Source organism: Carassius gibelio, chromosome B6 (genome assembly GCF_023724105.1).
Source record: "Carassius gibelio isolate Cgi1373 ecotype wild population from Czech Republic chromosome B6, carGib1.2-hapl.c, whole genome shotgun sequence".
Taxonomy (NCBI): domain Eukaryota; kingdom Metazoa; phylum Chordata; class Actinopteri; order Cypriniformes; family Cyprinidae; genus Carassius; species Carassius gibelio.
This window is the reverse complement of record NC_068401.1, coordinates 496,073-515,495: the sequence shown is the minus strand read 5'-3', so window position 1 is coordinate 515,495 and position 19,423 is coordinate 496,073. Positions and strand designations below refer to the sequence as shown.

General features: G+C 40.5%; 1 protein-coding gene across 4 annotated transcripts in view; it reads right to left on the bottom strand.

Annotated features, from left to right (window-relative positions):
- Positions 1-18,021, bottom strand: part of LOC127959604 (rho GTPase-activating protein 40) — a 19,224-nt gene extending 1,203 nt beyond the window's left edge. The window contains exons 1-15 of one of the 4 annotated variants that reach the window (XM_052558881.1): positions 17,850-18,021; positions 9,318-9,487; positions 8,849-9,066; positions 8,000-8,078; positions 7,234-7,385; positions 5,173-5,338; positions 4,996-5,087; positions 4,309-4,386; positions 3,754-3,913; positions 3,311-3,393; positions 2,409-2,618; positions 2,084-2,227; positions 1,010-1,155; positions 871-926; positions 1-549 (exon numbers count right to left, since the gene is read on the bottom strand). The exon at positions 1-549 is cut by the window's left edge and continues 1,203 nt beyond it. In XM_052558881.1, the coding sequence (XP_052414841.1) occupies positions 446-549; positions 871-926; positions 1,010-1,155; positions 2,084-2,227; positions 2,409-2,618; positions 3,311-3,393; positions 3,754-3,913; positions 4,309-4,386; positions 4,996-5,087; positions 5,173-5,338; positions 7,234-7,385; positions 8,000-8,078; positions 8,849-9,066; positions 9,318-9,468 (1,839 nt within the window). In that variant the 5' untranslated portion in view covers positions 9,469-9,487; positions 17,850-18,021 and the 3' untranslated portion in view covers positions 1-445. Of the gene's footprint in view, positions 550-870; positions 927-1,009; positions 1,156-2,083; positions 2,228-2,408; positions 2,619-3,310; positions 3,394-3,753; positions 3,914-4,308; positions 4,387-4,995; positions 5,088-5,172; positions 5,339-7,233; positions 7,386-7,999; positions 8,079-8,848; positions 9,067-9,317; positions 9,488-10,636; positions 11,143-13,899; positions 14,131-17,849 lie in introns of those variants that run through there. The other 3 variants (XM_052558878.1, XM_052558879.1, XM_052558880.1) reach the window with 3 other exon arrangements.
- Positions 18,022-19,423: the final 1,402 nt, after the last annotated feature.

Genomic DNA, 19,423 nt, shown 5'->3' with positions numbered 1-19,423 from the left:
AATACAATCAGAGAGACAAACTCAGCTTGGAAGTGCTTCAATATAGTACAATAACATACTTAAAAGTAGTACTGAAGGTAATAACTGGATCAACGACAGAAGAGAGAGAGAGAGAGAGAGAGAGAGAGTTTATCTGAAGTGTCCAATGACGCTCCAGACTCGCGCTGAGACTCACACCGAGTCGTGTGTTTAATACTGCGAGGCACCAGATCTGTGACAGCACAACACCTGACATTCATTCATCACATCTACAAACACAGCTGCTCTGCCGCTTAATAAATAATCCAACAATCTCCAGCGGCCCTTCAGCATCACACCAGCACAACACAACATCAACAGAGTCCAAACTCAGTGCAGAAGTCCAGCTTCATGACATCAGACAGATCTCAGTGTTCAGACCCTCTCCTCAGGGGTCAAAGGTCTCCTGTGGCGCTCTCGTGTGTCTCTACTGCCCTCTGCTGGACGATCTCCGTTTGATGATCCACTCACCGCCGGGGTTGTTGTTGTACAGGTCGAACAAATGAGTCTCTGGATCCAAACAGTGTTCACCTGAGCCAGGAAACAAGATTCAGGCATTCAGAATATCACATTCAACACATCTGATGCAGATTATAATCTGAACAAGTCGTGTTGCTTTCTGGCTGATCGTGTAAACATGGAAGCTGTGGACATCAGTACAACAGAAACAGGAATTTATAAACCAATCCTAGAGAGTTCACATACATAATATTAATATCAATATTTTAGTATTGTTTTGTTGTTGATAGTGTAAATGCAGTTCAATTTAGATATTGTTTCATGATCAGGTGAAAAAAACAACATATATATATATATATATATATATATATATGTACAGAAAACATATCTTACCGATATTCCCGCCCACTTCATAGAGAGCACAGTCTGGGTAGCTTGTTGAACCATTTCTGTGTGATGGGGAAAATAATACATTTTAAATGATTTTTTAATTATAGGTATTTTATTAGTGTGTGTGTGTGTGTGTTTCTACCGTTTCAGGAGTCCCCTGCCGTTGTCGGAGGTGTGTAGTTCTTTATAAAACTGAGACATCAGATCTGAAGCACGAGAATTAATAGTGAGACGAAACTCCATCGAGAAACTCACGTCACCCAGCTGGATCTTTACAGTCCGACACTGCTGATCACACACACACACACACACACACACACACACACACGCATGAGAGAGAAGAAAATAAGTTATCAATAACTGACCATTAGCCAAAAAAGTGTAGATCACACCACATTTCACCTCAAAATAAAAAGAAATGTAAAAAAATATATAAATTCTTATTGCATACTATGATTATAGATGTATATTCAATTTGAAAATATGATATTATAAGTAAACAAAGCGTATTTTTAGGAGAATGAGAATTTGCGAAGTTACTGCCATGAAAATAATGTTACAGTGTAAGTTTGTAACATTGCCTTTTTTATTATTTAAACTAGAATGAAAATGTTTCAAATATAGCAGTAAGTCTCCAGGGTTCTGTCCTCTGTAAGTGTCTGTCTCAGACTATGATTTTGTTTCTAGATTCATCAGAGATGTTACAGACATCATGGTCTCCGGTTGAGTATGACGTGTGTTCTATCAGGTCCTGTAAGCGTGTCTTGTGATCTCGAAAGCCTCTGAAGGGATCATCTCCTCATCCTCTCACGCTCACGATCTGTCGCTCGTCTCTTTCTCTCCTAATTCCATCTTCATTAGCATTTACTCTTTTAACAGACGCCTGACAGTCTTTCTGTGCACCTCAGTGTCTGTGCGCTAAACTCTGCTTCATTTATCACTGCTTTGACACAAATGCCTTCACTGACAATTCTTTTCTCACTTCGACACTAACGCCACCAAAACTTTATGTACCACACAAGACAATTTACACGTTTACATGCTGTTTTCAAGAATAATTGTGTACTGTAACGTAAACATGGAGCATGTGAGTATCACTCTTGTTTGGTAAAGAAATTCTACAAAAGGATGTTATAAAAGAATGAGATGATTTTGGTAGTTTTAGTGGATTTTGAATCCGAGGTGAAAGATGTCTTTGAGAAAGTGGCTTGAGTACCTCTCCGGAGTTCTTGTCAGGTTTGTCTCTGCTGTCCGTGTGGATCTTCCTGAGCAGGTGCTTGATGCGTTTGTCGTAGAACTGATAGCGACGGCTGCTGTTCTCGTTCAGCTTCCTCACCTGACTCAACAGGAAGTTAGGAACCTGGGGCGTATTACACAAACATCCTTACTTTAAAATCTTATCTTATCTGTTTGGTAACTTTGTTAATGTCAGTAAGGACACATTTAGGACAAAAGCTATTACAGAACAGCGTTTCATAAGTTAAGAAACGTTCTGAAATACGTTAGATCGAACTCTCTTGAACACTTCTCCAGATCTTTACCGTCCACAGCAGGTCCTGGTAGCGGATGAGGAGTCTCATGATGTCTGCCGCCCGCTCCGCCTGACCCTTCTCTGGACCGTCCACCGCTAGTTTACTGGGAACAGCTTTGTGCAGGAAGAGGTTTGGAGCCATGATGGTGGAGACGGCCCACAGGTTCATGCGGTTACGCCGCTCACATAACACCACCTTACTGAGGAACTCCAGCAGCGCCTGCAGAAACACAGTCACACTTCAAGACACTGGTTTCCATCCTGTGATGAATTAACTTGTGAATTTAACTTTTTCATTCATGAACACTGTTTTTTTTTCTTCTGTGCAACACAAAAGAGGATCTTTTGAGAAATGTCTCAGTGGAGGTCAATGGGATCCAGTGTTGTTTCAAAATATCTCCTTTCGTGTTCCACAGAAGAAGGAGGAAATGATGACAGGATGAGGATTTCTGGCTGAACGATCTCTTGAAGTGAATTGGGCTGTGAAGAGCGTTTCATGTGACTTCTAACATTCATCAACAGCAGCACTTCAACACAGAGACGCGGTTATATAAACGTCCAACTGAGCTGCGTTACGCTTGTGTGAAAGACCTACAGCTACACACACACACACATACACACACATACACACTCACACACACATCAAAGCAAACGTTCAGTGTGTTAATGTATTTCTCTTATGTAATACTGCTGATGAGTCACATCTATGACACATGTTGTGTGTGTGTGTGTGTGTGTGTGTGTGTGTGTCAGATGCACAATACTATCTGAATGTGTCTTAAACATTAAGTTAGAGTCAAAGAAATACAATCAGAGAGACAAACTCAGCTTGGAAGTGCTTCAATATAGTACAATAACATACTTAAAAGTAGTGTGTGTGTGTGTGTGTGTGTGTGTGTGTGTGGCATGTACCTTCAGTGTGTTTCTGTTGGGTTCTGGCAGCAGCAGCACAAGAAGATTCAACACGTGTAGCTTCTGCTTCAGGTCTGCAATATCTGTACAAAACAATTTAAACATGATTCTTCCTCAGAAAGACACAAAGTACCAACATTATCATACAGTACCAAGATCATATACAGTGCTGGCCAAAACCATTAGAACACTAGTATTAAAAATGTCAGTTATTTCTATCTTTTACTGTAGTGTGTCAGTAGGAAATATCTGTTTACATTTACAAACATTCATTTGGCCATTAATTGTAGTAGTGCAGTGAGAATCCTTCCTGTAAAGCTCCAGTGCTGTTACCTTACTGTTAATGTTAAGTGATATTTTGGTCTGGTGAAGCTACTGTGATGTAGATGCACACTATACGACATACAGGACCTCAGTGAGACCTGCGGCTGTGTCTCACACACCTCTGACGGCGCTGAAGCTGTTGAGGTGTTCGGCGGTCAGCAGCGGTGCGGGGAGTTCACGGATGAACTTCTTGAGCAGAGCGGCGGCGTCATTGGGACTGACCTCATCCCAGCTGAACGAACCGCTGTAAAACGAGTTCTCCAGCTTCTGCTGCAGCACCTGTGACAAACACACAGCGACTGTGAGCCCAAACACACTCACACAGTGCTTCATTATGTGTGTGATGCATAAAAATACTGTGGTGGTACCATGGTACAGCGAGCAGGCATTCATACAGAACACGTTTTTCAATCCACAGCGCTACTTTACATTGTTTTTCTATGTAAACAAAGCCTGGGCAGACGTGTATTTTGTGGTGTCTCGTGCATAAAACAGTGTTCTAAAAACATACAATTAATTCAGCTTTAAAAATGTCTTGAGACCTTGCATTTTCCCCATCCCACTGCATGCGTATATGGAAACCAGCCCTTGTGGTGTCAGATGGTACTTCAATGGATACCATGGTACTACCAGGGTACTGTTAGTACTTGTTTGATAATAATGTTTTGTTTTACTTTGATTCTGTACTGAGACCCTGGAACCCGCAGAATCCCTTCAGAATCAAGACCCTTCTTCTCCAGAAACGACAGAAGCTGAAACGAAAAAATAAAAACAGTTTCATTTTGAGTTGATGAAACGGAAACCGCAGCATATCTTTTCTTCTGTATATTGACATACATAAAAAAACGGATTATCGAAAAAGAAAAAATGTAGGGCAGGGGTTGGTTCTGTGCATCAGTTGTTGATTGGATGCTGAAGTGTGGGCGTGGCTCTCAAAAAAGGAGGCGGATCTGAATGTGAGCTTGTAGGGGCGGAGTTTAAAAGCACCAAATGGTTGAAAAGTCCTTTTCACTGATAGAAGATCTAGTTATGATATTTTGGTTAAAAATGCGGTCAAAATGTATATAAAATAAAATTGAAACCTATGTATGGATGAATTGATTACAATTAAATCAAATAAATAAGGTAAAAGACATTGGTAACTCTTTACTGAAAGCCTTTATGTATAATGCATTATAAAGCTAATTGTTAATGTTGCTTTTAGTGCATTCTAATACATGAAGGTTGGTTTGTCATGTGATTTGATGCAAACTGTAACAATAACAATTTTATTTTATATTTCATGCCGAATTTCTAGTAGTAGTATAATAACAGGTTGGACATAATAAATTGGTGCAAAAGGAAATGATGTCATGACGTACTGTTTGGAGCAAGAGTGGGATCTGAGTGCTGGGTTTGATCTTCTGATCGCTCTCCACCAATGAGGCGAGAGGAACGCCGAACAAACAGCTCTCTGACAAACAGGAAGACATTCGACAGGATTCAGATTATTGGTCACACAGGTCCGAATGAGTGTGGTCATGTGACAGGAAACTCACCAGGGATTTTCCGTTTGCTGGTTTTGTGTCGTTTGACCTCGAGCCCCAGCAGGTCGCAGAGCGCTGTCATGTCAATCAGAGCCAGCTGACGAACCTTCTTCATGTCCTGCTGGGAAAGATCCAGCACCCGCGTCACTCCCAGCCGGCACTGTGGACAGATGACCCGCTACAGACGGAGAGAGAGAGAGAGAGAGAGAGAGAGAGAGAGAGACGGGAAGAGGAGGAGGTGAGACGACTGACACACTCCTCTCTGTTCACTGGTCTGATTTTAATATCATCATCATTATTTAGCCATTCTGAGATCTTGAGCATCAGCCATTAACTGCAGGGGACAGCCAGGTGGACAGTGAGTGTTGTTATGCGGTTGTTATGGTGTTTTTAGTGTGTTGCTATGGTGTGTAACTGTAGACAGGTGGACAGTGAGTGTTGTTATGCGGTTGTTATGGTGTTTTTAGTGTGTTGCTATGGTGTGTAACTGTAGACAGGCGGACAGTGAGCGTTGTTATGCGGTTGTCTTGGTGTTTTTAGTGTGTTGCTATGGTGTTTAACTGTAGACAGGCGGACAGTGAGTGTTGTTATGCGGTTGTTATGGTGTTTTTAGTGTGTTGCTATGGTGTTTAACTGTAGACAGGTGGACAGTGAGTGTTGTTATGCGGTTGTAATGGTGTTTTTAGTGTGTTGCTATGGTGTTTAACTGTAGACAAGTGGACAGTGAGTGTTGTTATGTGGTTGTTATGGTGTTTTTAGTGTGTTGCTATGGTGTTTAACTGTAGACAGGCGGACAGTGAGTGTTGTTATGCGGTTGTTATGGTGTTTTTAGTGTGTTGCTATGGTGTTTAACTGTAGACAGGCGGACAGTGAGTGTTGTTATGCGGTTGTTATGGTGTTTTTAGTGTGTTGCTATGGTGTTTAACTGTAGACAGGCGGACAGTGAGTGTTGTTATGCGGTTGTTATGGTGTTTTTAGTGTGTTGTTATGGTCTTTAACTGTAGACAGGCGGACAGTGAGTGTTGTTATGCGGTTGTTATGGTGTTTTTAGTGTGTTGCTATGGTGTTTAACTGTAGACAGGCGGACAGTGAGTGTTGTTATGCGGTTGTTATGGTGTTTTTAGTGTGTTGCTATGGTGTTTAACTGTAGACAGGCGGACAGTGAGTGTTGTTATGCGGTTGTTATGGTGTTTTTAGTGTGTTGCTATGGTGTTTAACTGTAGACAGGCGGACAGTGAGTGTTGTTATGCGGTTGTAATGGTGTTTTTAGTGTGTTGCTATGGTGTTTAACTGTAGACAAGTGGACAGTGAGTGTTGTTATGTGGTTGTTATGGTGTTTTTAGTGTGTTGCTATGGTGTTTAACTGTAGACAGGCGGACAGTGAGTGTTGTTATGCGGTTGTTATGGTGTTTTTAGTGTGTTGCTATGGTGTTTAACTGTAGACAGGCAGACAGTGAGTGTTGTTATGTGGTTGTTATGGTGTTTTTAGTGTGTTGCTATGGTGTGTAACTGTAGACAGGCGGACAGTGAGCGTTGTTATGCGGTTGTTTTGGTGTTTTTAGAGTGTTTCTATGGTGTGTAACTGTAGACAGGCGGACAGTGAGTGTTGTTATGCGGTTGTTATGGTGTTTTTAATGTGTTGCTATGGTGTTTAACTGTAGACAGGCGGACAGTGAGCGTTGTTATGGTGTTTTTAGTGTGTTGCTATGGTGTTTAACTGTAGACAGGTGGACAGTGAGCGTTGTTATGCGGTTGTTATGGTGTTTTTAATGTGTTGCTATGGTGTTTAACTGTAGACAGGTGGACAGTGAGTGTTGTTATGCGGTTGTTATGGTGTTTTTAGTGTGTTGCTATGGTGTTTAACTGTAGACAGGCAGACAGTGAGTGTTGTTATGGTGTTTTTAGTGTGTTGCTATGGTGTTTAACTGTAGACAGGTGGACAGTGAGTGTTGTTATGCGGTTGTTATGGTGTTTTTAGTGTGTTGCTATGGTGTGTAACTGTAGACAGGCAGACAGTGAGTGTTGTTATGGTGTTTTTAGTGTGTTGCTCTGGTGTGTAACAGCGTGTCTCACCGGCAGAGCTCCGTCGTCTCTCCTGCACTGGCTGCTGTTGTTCTGTGGTAGTTTGGCTTGTTTCAGTAAGATGGCTGCTTGTTCACAATATGCCACATCTGTGATAAAGATCTCATCCATCTGTAGCCCTTGAGTTTCCTGACCGCTGACAGCTACACACACAAACACACACACACACACACAAACGTGCTGTTAAAGGCTGTTTCCATTGACAGTGGGAAGCATTCACTATCTGATCCATTTGAATATGATTTCCATGTGAAAAGGCAGGAAATTGCATCTTGTGTTCAAAGGGCACGTGCTGCATTCACAATCGCTGAGTTCATGTATAATCACTGCTCATCTCTCCGAATCTGAAGCATGTGAATGTTATTAAACACACATATGCTCTTATATTAATAGATGTGACAGGTGAAGATCTGCCTCTGATAATATCACTGAATAATAAACAGAATAATGAACCGTTAGGATCACGACACATTTTAGATGTCTCCCTAATCAAACACACCTGATTTAACTCATCAGCTAGTAAAGTATGTATCAGATAAGAGAGACATCAAAATGTGTATTGTTGGGTGTTGTCCAGGACCAGGATTGGGAAACACTGCTGTAGTGTTTACATTACACCTTACATTGGGTTTCCTTCTAACGAGATCCTCAAAAATCATCAAATTGTCTCTACATAACAGCTGGAGTGTTGTGGGTTCTTGTTATCGCATTAGATCATCTTAATAGCTTTTCAGCCAATGGAAATGTGTGTTTGTACCTGATCGTTGTGTCTTTGTCACACTCTCCATGTTTCTGTGTGTGTCAGGTTCACTGTTGTGTGTCTCAGGAACTGCTGACTGAATAGAAAACAATTGTTTAGACACACACACACACACACACACACACACACACACATACAGGAGAGATGTGATGTGATCAACAGAACTCAAGGCTTTATTCAGATGCGCTGATATGATCTGACATGACGTGAGTGTGTATTGTGTGCCGTGGAGCACGAGCACATACAGGCCTTTACAAATGCCACGACTGACTGTTCCTCCTACACCCAGAAACACTCAAACAATGTACTCTCTTTTAGTTGATCAGCAAATCTGACACGTGTCAGCTGTGCATTTCATTATTAAAGAGGTCAGATCATAGTTTTATTATTTATTAAAATTCTGAAAACAGTGACAAGTCAAACAGAAGAAAACGTGGGATGTGCATTATGCAGGTTCAGTGTAATGAAAATACACGGCTCCAAAACCTAATTTTATTGATGTGAAAATGTGAAGACAACATTGGAAAAACAGATTCCTTATGACATCCAAATAAATATGATATTAGTCCAGTTCAAATACAAATGCAACTTGAAAGTCACAGCTGTTATAAAGGCTCAAATGATGCAAAACAGAATGGTGGATTTTTTTGCATTGAAAAAACAACATTTGATCAGTGGGACTGGGACAAAGTGCCTCATTTGTGAATGCTGTGTCATGTGCAAAACGCTGCAAGACATACGTCTCAAGCACAATGGTCACCTACATCTGTCTAAAAACATAAAATAATGCCCTCAGTGTGTTAGTGGATCCAAAATCAAGTACATCATGAACAGGTGTGCTGTTACCTGAGCAATGGGGGAAGCGAAGACGTCTCTGACGTGTCGCGCTGGTGTTTTATTCCTCTTGCGCAGCGAGCAGGTGTACGAGTCGATGCGTCTCTGAACCGCCGCTGCTTGAGTCTTCGTGAGAGTCGACAACAGAACGGCTTTATCCACGTCCTCTTCTTCACCTGTTACCAGAGACAAACCAGCATCCTGCAGCCAGAGCTCCTCCTGCTCGCCGTCTGAGGACCAGAACTTCATATGAATGATTTATTTACAGATAGAGATATATATCAAATCCATATTTTCTGTAAATGTGGTTGCTATGACATTTCACAGTTCTCAATATCACAGCAGTTCTAGGGTTAATAAGGTATTTTTCACGCTTTTAAAAACATGAATAAATCGAATCAAGTCCCGCGTTACATGATTTTACTGAATCCAAATGGAAACTGTATTTTGATTACTTGCACAGGCCTGGTCTCGGCCTCACCTTCAGACTGTCGGGAATCTCGTCTGCTGCTGTCGGGCTCCGAGTCGCTCCGGATGGTCTCCACTTCGCTCCAGAAGGACTCCAGGCACAACCTGTCGGGCTGCTGCGGGGTCGGGAGGTCAGGTGAGTCCGCCCAGGACTCAACATTCATCGCGGTGAGGCTGCAGTCCCTGAAACACAGCAAGAGGAAGAGGATGATGGTGATGGGGACAGAAGCATGAGTCTGGAGGTTCATACTGGACAACGGTTGAGCATCAGAGGCCAAACTGATCAGATTTTGGCCATCGGATTGGATCAAATCCTGAAAATGGGTTGTTCAAAAGAAAAAAGGATACTGAATTCAGATTAAGGTCCTTGCACACTAAGTCTAAGTGCATTTTTCTTTTGTTGCTGTTCATTTTTTTTCCCTATCAAAATGCATGCTACAGATAGGAACACAGAAAATCTAACATGATCAGATTTTTTTTTTATGACGGACAAAAGTTTCAGAGGCAGTGTGTAAACGTCATTGATCCAATGCGAGGTTAACGTGCGACAATTTCGAAACCTTTTGATCACAAAATCCAATCTTGGTTTTAATCAGCATTGAATCCTCAGTTAGTTTTGTTCAAAACGTTTTAGTAAGATTGGGATACTTTTGATAAGAAAAAAGCAGAACTATTTTGATCATAGCAGAAGGGTGGATTTCAGAAACAAAAATGTAATAAAACTCCAAAAGGGTCCAAAAAAACCGCATTTGTAAGATGTAATATATCCCCAAATCCACAAACAGCTGTCAATATCAAACCAAAATATTCTATTTAATTTAAAGTTGTTGTTTTATTAATCACTGATTGTAAACTACATGAGCACAATCATCAGATATAGAGCAGTCAGAAGTAGTTATTTGTGTAAATGCAATGCAAAACTAGAATCATAAACACTCGGCACTAATCCAGATTTGGAAATCTGAAAAAGTGTGTATCTGGATCAGGGTGATCCAATCCAATTTTGCTTTGAAAAACCAGCAATCACAACCAATCACAAAACATCCTGATCCAGATGAAAGTTTCTGAACGACAAATAAAACTCAAACTTCTTCCTGTTCCAGTTAACTGGCCAAACAAACCGACATTCATTTCTTTGAGGATCTAATGAGTTTCTGATGACAGCTAGTAAGTGGACATCAGCGAGAGGCGGCTGGTAAAACTGGTTTCTGTCGACTCCAGCAGTCTTGTTTTCCAGAACTAACATCTAAACATTCTTAAATCAAATGACAGAAGATAACGAAGTGTTTCTGAGAAATGTATCAGAATGAGGCGGTTTAGTCCGGACTCTACCTGGTAATCATCCGAGTTCTGGTTTGGGTTTGTGTGGTTGAGTGTTCCTCGTGCGGATGGTGAAGGAAGCGTCTCGCTCGACACAGATTCCTGCGCAGGACGGGTTTGGATCGAACCAAACGTGGTTTCATGTCCATACAGTACATTCTCACTTACAGTCCTGCCAGATGAATAATAATACTCCTCTTCTGTTGGAATATCAACATTATTCCTTCAGCTCGTCACATCTCTTCAACTAATTCTCCAACAGATTTTCTTTTCTGAAAGTGTAGAAATGTCCATCAAACAGAAGATGCACAGATTGATGTGTTTTCAGATCACTTCTTCTCATATGTTGAGCACTGCTCTGCTGTAGTACTTGTTTCTGAGTGAACATGTGTGTGTGTGTGTGTGTGTGTGTGTGTGCGCGCCTCGGGGATAAACCAGCAAAACCACATCACTCACACCTGAGCGTGCATTTCTAGGGCACACCCTGCTGCTCATTAACACACACTACATGCCATTCATAACCCGACATATACACAGAACCATAAATAGATGAGATAAAAAAACCTGTAACCTACATGTGACTCGTCAAAACACAAGCATAAAAGTGATAGCTCACCCAAAAATGAAAAATCTGAAAATTCTACGAGAATAAAAGAAAAACAACTATTCTAGAAGAATCTAAGGATTTAAATGCATGTAAATCTGCAAATGATGTAGAAGTGTTAAACAGAGCTGAGAACACTAAACTTATAAGCAGAAAACCATAATTATATCAGCCAAAATATATCATAAAGTGACACAGAAAGAGCAGGATGTGTAGACCTTTCTGAGTGAAACCTTCTGTGGCTCTTTCTGCAGATGAGTGACATACTGAACTCTCTGATATACAATCACAAACTGTATTCATGAACTGCTATCTGTGCATTATTGGTGAGCTGATACAAACTGAGTGATGCAATGTGTGCAATGAAAGAAAAAACAGTACAGGGCCAAAAAATACACCAGAGTCATGGGTTGGATTCCCAGAGAAAGCAGGATCTGATCAAATGTGCATTTTGAAATGCAACGCATCGACTCCGGATAAAAGCATCAGCATAAATGTAAATGTCAATCACAAATGTGTTTAGAGTTCAATCACTGACATCTGATCTCCTCTCTTCTCTTTTTACACTGACAATATTTACAGATGTACTCAGATCTCATGAAGTTCTGCTCGTGGTCATCATAGCTAGCATCTTCCTCATATTTGTGTCTGTAGACGCAGGTCCGTCGTCGCTCATTAAATCTGTCAGTAAAGCGCTTAAAGAATCTCCTGGCTAACGCTAACAGGAAGCTGAATGACGCAGATACACATTTCATTGTTCTGTTCAACCTCAGCTGCTAGTTCTCTCTCCACAGTGATTAAATGTGTGTTAAAACTAGAGAAATGCTCCACACACACACACACTGAATACACACACACACACACAACACAGTCGGAGTAATCTGGATCAAGCTCTGCTCTTCTGCTGATGGAATGAAGACTTTCAGGATTGTTTTCTGCTCCAGGCTCTGATGCCGGAAGAACGGTCAGCTTATTTTTAAACCTGAATTCCCCTCCACACGTTGAGATTCATTGTTGTTCATTCTACACGCCACAATAAGCTGACTTTTACAGAGCGAGAGAACAAAAGCACAGAAGAACACTAAAGGTTACACTGCTATTATAGACAAACTACAGCTCCAACACAACCTGATCTAAAACATTTATATAGCTACTTCATTCATTATAGACATTATGTTCTTAATGATATGTATTTTAAGAATAACATCACAAAAAAAATACCTTCTGGACTACAGTCACGACATTGTGACTGATGCATTTACACTAAACACAGAAGACTAGGAAGATCCCAATGACATTGCATGGCTTTGCAGAGGGCTGGTTTAGATTATCTTAAAATATTAAGATGTTTGATTGCAACATGAGAAAACCAGCAAAATAGCTCTGTAACAAAACCACATTGTTGTGATTTGGAAAAGCTGCACTATTTGGAAATATCTGAGCATCTAAAACGTCTGCACTAGAGTCACGCGAGTGAGAAAGTTAGCAGCATCGTTAGCTTTAGTTTCTCCTCGGTCTCGACAGACAGATCGCCTCTAATCTGCTTCACACTCACTGACAGTCTCTTGCTTTCAGTCCTAATCCAGATTGCACTCGGAAAGCTTCTTATACTTTGCAGAGTTCAACAGTTAAGTAATGTGAAGAGCCAACCAGGTTCACAAGTATTCTTACATCATTTCTGTAGCGTTTAACTTGTTTCCAAAGCTTCGTTCTGACTCATTTCATTAGTAACAGTGTGATAATCAGGTTAACTAGTAGACTGGTGTTTAGTTAGGGCTGGGTGATTTTTTCAGATTTTATTGATTCATTTGAATGTAATGTTTTGCCATGATTGAATTCATTGAAGAGTTTTTAATAAAAATATTAGCAAACATTAAAATTAGACACACTGTCAATACACCAATGATGATAATTGAGAGAAAATGATTATGTTTAATATTGCATACTTGCATGACATTTTTACAAAGCATATCAATGAAATACTGTATTTAGCATTTTTCTTACTTTACATTACTTCTGGACATAACATGTTTATTTGCCTTCACATTACATGCATCTTTTCAGTAAAGATATATAACAAGTGTTTTAAATTTATATCCAAGGGCAGCACTTAGTACAGAACTTTCTTTAACCAGATGCTTAATAAAGAATCCTATTGTAGTCATGTAAAATTGTAGTGTGTGACCAGTCATAAGTATCTGTATATTTGTAGCAATGGACATCAATACATTGTATGGGTCATAATTACTGATTTTTCTTTAATATGAAAAAAACTGGTCTTGTTAAAATATATAGTTTAGTATCATCAGCATAACAATTGAAACTAATCACATATTTTCTAATAATATTACCAACATGTATATTGAAAATAGCAGAGAGCCTAGGACAGATCCTTGTGGCACTCCATATTTAACTGGATTTAATTGAGATGATTCCCTGTTTAAATAGATAAAATGATAGCAATTGGAAAGGTAGGATCTAAACCATCTGAAAGCCTGCCCTTATACACATAATACTCATCAATGGAAAGCTTATTTATTCAGCTTTCAGATGCATGAATCTCAATTTAAAAAAATGACCCTTATGGCTGGTTTGTGGTCCAGGTTCACAACTGGTCAAATGATTTAGTTTTTCGCTGCATTGCACAGTCCGTGCTCTCCATTGCTCATACCTGACAGGAGTGTGTCCAGCCATTTTGCCCAGCAGCCGTGACTGACCCGTGCTTCTTCCCCATGGCATCCTTCTCTGGTTCTTGGTGCCGCTGGTCCCGCGGAGGGCAGGAATCAGAAGCGGACTGTGTCGAGCGCCTGTGAGCTCCTCGGCGTGTAAACACATCAGAGCCAGAACGCTCCGCACAGGAACATCAGCGCAGCCCAGCATCCTGCCACAGGAAGAGCGGACCAATGCCACAACACGGGAAGCAGAAGACGAGATGTGGGGGAATATCTCACTTTTTAAAAAGATTGACTTTCCAAACTTTCCTCAAGATAAAACTGCCATTCCAGCATACCGCCTGGTTTAGGCAATCAAAACTAGCTGTTCCCAGCCTGGAACAAGTACTTTCTGAATCAAACTAAACAGAAAAATCTCCAAAATCGACTACGTTGCTGCTCCATGGATTTTCACCCGCTCAAATGAGCTCAGGATCATCATCTGATCGCTTGGATTTGCACAATCTTCAGGAAAACGGAGCTCTTTGTTTGAAGAAATAGTTTGCAGGGATTAATAGACTTGTGACACACTTCTACATCAACTAATCAGACGAACCATTTCTTCACTGTGTGACAAAATAGCATACGTAACAGCCCAACAGCATTAGAAATCCTGCGTTTCCCACTGGGAAATATTCTGGTAGCTTCTGTTGCTTGTCTCTCAAACACAATCATTCTGATGAAGAGCTGAGCGCAGCATGAAAACACACTGATGAGACTCAAACACCACAGTTCAAACGTTTGGGTCATCAAGTTAAATACTTCTATTCATCATTCATTTGATCAAGAGTGAAGCAAAGACATTTATAATGTTCTACATGATTTATATTTCAAATAAACACTGTTCTTTTGAACTTTCTATTCATCTGTGAATAGATGAATTTCATTTAAAAATCGTACCAAACTTTTGAATGGCATCGTGAACAATGCTGCTCTTTAATACTTTAATTTTATTTTCCCTTTTCTGTGCTGCAAATAGTTTCCATTCATTTTCAAACTATTTGAATCATGTTGTACATGATCTGAATTTCTAGTATTTACCACAATCATTTAAAAACATCTGTGACGTCTTGATGTGGAATTTAAGTGCTGAAAACACACTAAACTGCTTCGAGTAAGTGTGTCAAAATCAAGACACTTTTAAAACACGAATAAAACCTCCGGGTCTTCATATATTGACTGTACGCAGTTAACCAGACCTCCACCTGTGCAGTCTCTTTCCCTAATGTCTGAGTTTGTTAAGGTGAGCGAGCGTCTCATCCGTCTTACAGCAACGAAGATTGGCCAGAGTCTGAAGCCAATTATCAGCGTGGCACGTGAGACACACACACACACACAAACACACACACATAGACTGACATTGTGCTGATCTTCTGTTTGGCACTTTCTCCAGATTCAGACTCTCTTGTGAAAGCCGCTTCAGAGTGACTGACGTCTGCTGTAACGGACAAAAAACAGCCCACAGATGGCAAAGAACTGACTAAACTTCTTTACTGCAGCTAGTTAGTGACTCATTGGCAGCTCTCCACTAAATCTGAGAGGAAAACATGAGAGATGGACGCAAATGCTGCCAAATGTGTCAAGCATTCCACTCGCATTAGTAGCTGAAAGTATTCATCAGATATTTAACAATTCAACAGATGAGCAAAGATATGAATGAGTATAGAAGTTTTTGAATGAAGGAAATCCTGTAGGTGCATCATCATTTAAAAACTTGCATTCAAAAAAACAAAACAAAAAAACAGTATTATAGAAGCAAACATACACTTTATGATATTCTTGATCTTTAGAGTCTTTGTTCTGTAATAAGAGTCAAATATTCTGGATGAGTGGAGCAGATTCATCTGCAGTGCTTTACTAATCAGGGCTTTATCTGTGTTATTATCAAACTGGATCTGTAGTGCATCAAGTATGTAGATGTATGTGTGTTCATGTCTTGCTTCTTGCGTCAGATCAAGGCTGCATCTCAATGCTAGTTTTACTTAATCTTAGTGCTGCGTTCGACACCATACATCATGACATACTCATAGATCGATTACAAAACTATACAGGTATTCAAGGGCAGGCTTTAAGATGGTTTAGATCCTACCTGTCCAATCATTACCATTTTGTTTATTTAAATGGGGAGTCATCTCAATTATCACCAGTAATACATGGAGTGCCACAAGGATCTGTCCTAGGCCCTCTGCTATTTTCAATTTACATGGTACCCCTTGGTAAAATTATTAGAAAATATGAGATTATACGGGAACTATATATTTCAACAAGACCAGATGAAACTTCTACATTATCTGCGCTAACAGAGTGTCTTAAAAATGTAAAAGACTGGATGACCTCATAATTCCTATTAAATTAAAAAAATGCACACAGAATCTCGTAGAATACAGTTTGCAACTAGACGGATGTACTGTTACTTCCTCTACAGTCAGAAATCTGGGTGTTATATTAGACAGCAATTTGTCTTTTGAAAATCATATTTCCCATGTTACAATAACTGCATTCTTCCATCTCAGAAACATTCCCAAGCTACGAAACATGTTATCTGTTTCTGATGCAGAAAAGCTAGTTCATGCATTCATGACCTCTAGACTGGACTATTGTAATGCACTTCTAGGTGGTTGTCCTGCATCTTCAATAAACAAGCTACAGGTCGTCCAAAATGCAGCAGCTAGAGTCCTTACCAGGTCAAGAAAATATGATCATATTACCCCAATTTTACAGTCTCTGCACTGGCTACCTATTAAGTTCCGTATCAGTTACAAATTATCATTACTTACCTATAAGGCCCTAAATGGTTTAGCTCCTGCGTACCTAACTAGCCTTCTACCACGCTACAACCCATCACGCACCCTAAGGTCACAAAACACTGGACTTTTGGTAGTTCCTAGGATAGCAAAGTCCACTAAAGGAGGTAGAGCTTTTTCACAAACTCTGGAATAGCCTTCCTGATAATGTTCAGATTCAGACACACTCTTTCTGTTTAAATCTAGATTAAAAACGCCAAGCATTCCAAGAATGCATCTCATAATCTTGTACTGCAGTTATATCTGATCAAATGCACATTAAAATTCTTTTGCTTGCTTGAAAACATAATTTTTTGCTCAGAACAGCAGCTACACTCATTTTTCTCTATGTCCTTCTCTGTTTGTAACTAGGATTTACACACGCTTCAGTCTGGATCCAGAACATCTGAGAAGAGATGATGCTGACCCTCAGACAACATACAAACACAAACGGCAGCGGTCACTGTTCCCTGACCAGCAGGATAATGCGGGATGATCCGGAGGCATCTGGACAAACACTTCAATTCTATCCTTTCATACCTCATTCTACACTTACACTATTCTGATAAAGTCAGCATGTGAGAAGTAGATTTCTGTAATTGTTCTCAGTCCAGCGGGGTCTTCATGTTCTACAGCGGTCAGTGGGCTCTATAAGGTCAGATAAACCGTCCACACAATCAGAACATCAACAGTCACCAGAATCCATCTGCCAATGATGAATCCCAAACAGATACCCTACCTTTAGAAATCATGAAATGAAAAAGAAAGTCTTTCCAGCATCTGTCAGATTCGATACACACTGATACATTTGTGTCACAAATGAGAGCCAGTGATACATTTGTGTCTGTTTCTTCAAAGGGATTGTAGGAGAAAGAAATCAAACAGAAAGACACCAGATCTAGCGAGGTGTGTGAGAGAGAGAAGCCCCTGAGCAGCAGACAGACTCGCATGCATCGCTGCATCATGCAGATTTTCACGGGGATTGTCTGCAGGCGAACAAAGACAATGCTGTATCGATACAGCGCGCTGCATAGCAACAGGTCTCCTGCCCATAGCAACCGCCACCGCCAGCGCTACTATTACAAATACAAGAGATTTCGAAGCAGAAACAGTGAGTGTGATCTGACCTGTGAGTCGAGTCCCGTGTCGCTCTGATGCGTTATGACCGTTAATATCGCTGCTGATGTCGAGGACACACAGAAGCAGGAGCCGCTATTGTGTGACAGACAGATGGTGCTGAGGCCCTCACCGCAGCGTGACGTCACGGCCTGCGTGCGCGCGCGTGCGTGTGTGTGTGTGTGTGTGTTACGCGCCAGGTAGTTTGACCGTGACCTCCTCACGATCAGCTCATTATTAATCAGTAAGGGTTTTTTTGCCATAAAATTATTAAACAAATAAAACCATAAATGTCAATAGTATTATTTTCAATTGTATTAAAACAGTCAGTAGTATTGTAAAAACTGTAAACCTGGAATTATTACCTTAAAATATGTAACCCATAAAAATGTATTTTGCTGGTATAAATGAATGTCTTCAGGCTGATTCAGTGATGAGAGATAAATAATATTAGTTTACATTAATGGCAGGAGGGAGGATGCTGATGTTTCTTCCCCATCTTAAGGAGTTTTTCCCTTCTTTCAGCTTTGTGTTGTTCATCCCAATTCTCTGTAAAGATGCTTTGAAACATACTGTAAATATAACAGCATATTTAATCACTTTTTCATCTGAATATTCTCACTCATATCTCAGTCTGTCCGCACTCTTCTGTCATGCTGTTTATACTGTAACATGTCTTTATCTCTCAGTTTTCCTTTATAGATCAAATGCATCCTGACGTCCTGTTTTTGTCTGCTTTCTCACCTCAGCATCTTCAACTATAGCCAGTGTGTGTGTGTGTGTGTGTGTGTGTGTGTGAGATTAACTCCCGGCTGTTTCCTTCCATTGTTCAGCTCAGACCTTGCTGAAGCTTTGGGTAACACCCACTCACACTGCCACACACTGTTGCTATGGAAACCTTGGGTACAGTACACACTGTTACTATAGTAACTGGCAGTACAGTACACACACTGTTACTATAGTAAGCAGCAGTATAGTAAACACAATGGGATCTTGATGCTTTTGTTCAAGAACAGCTGTGTTCTGATGAAGACTGAACTCTACTCTAGTCTATATGTTATTAGTGTTTTCTGTGCAGATTTTCTCTGTATGATTGGATCAAGATAATGTAGAACAGAACAGCATGTTAGGTGTGATGTATTCTAAGTGAGTGTGTGTCAGTTGACGTGTGTGTATTAGTGTAAGCAGCAGATGTAAGGGGATTCTGTCAGCTCCTCGTCTGTCCTGCACGTGAGGGAAAGTGCAGTACACAGAGAGTGTGAGAGTAAGTGAGCATCCGTACAATATTTCATTTTGTGGCAAAAGCACTTGCCGCTTCTGTTACATAAAGAGCCACACAAAGGTCTCTGTTCAGACGCAGCTATTTTTACTAAATCTCTGCTGGATTGCTTCAGTTTGGGATCCATACATGGATAAGCCTCATTCACCAGCGGCCGAGAGAAAATTACACAAAAGCTGATCACTGAAACACTGACCTCAAACCTGCTGCCTTCAGATCTGATGACAGATTATAGGCAAAAACTTAGCAGGTGTAAATATCATTAAGGGGGGGGGGGGGGGGGGGGAATGCTATTTCATGCATACT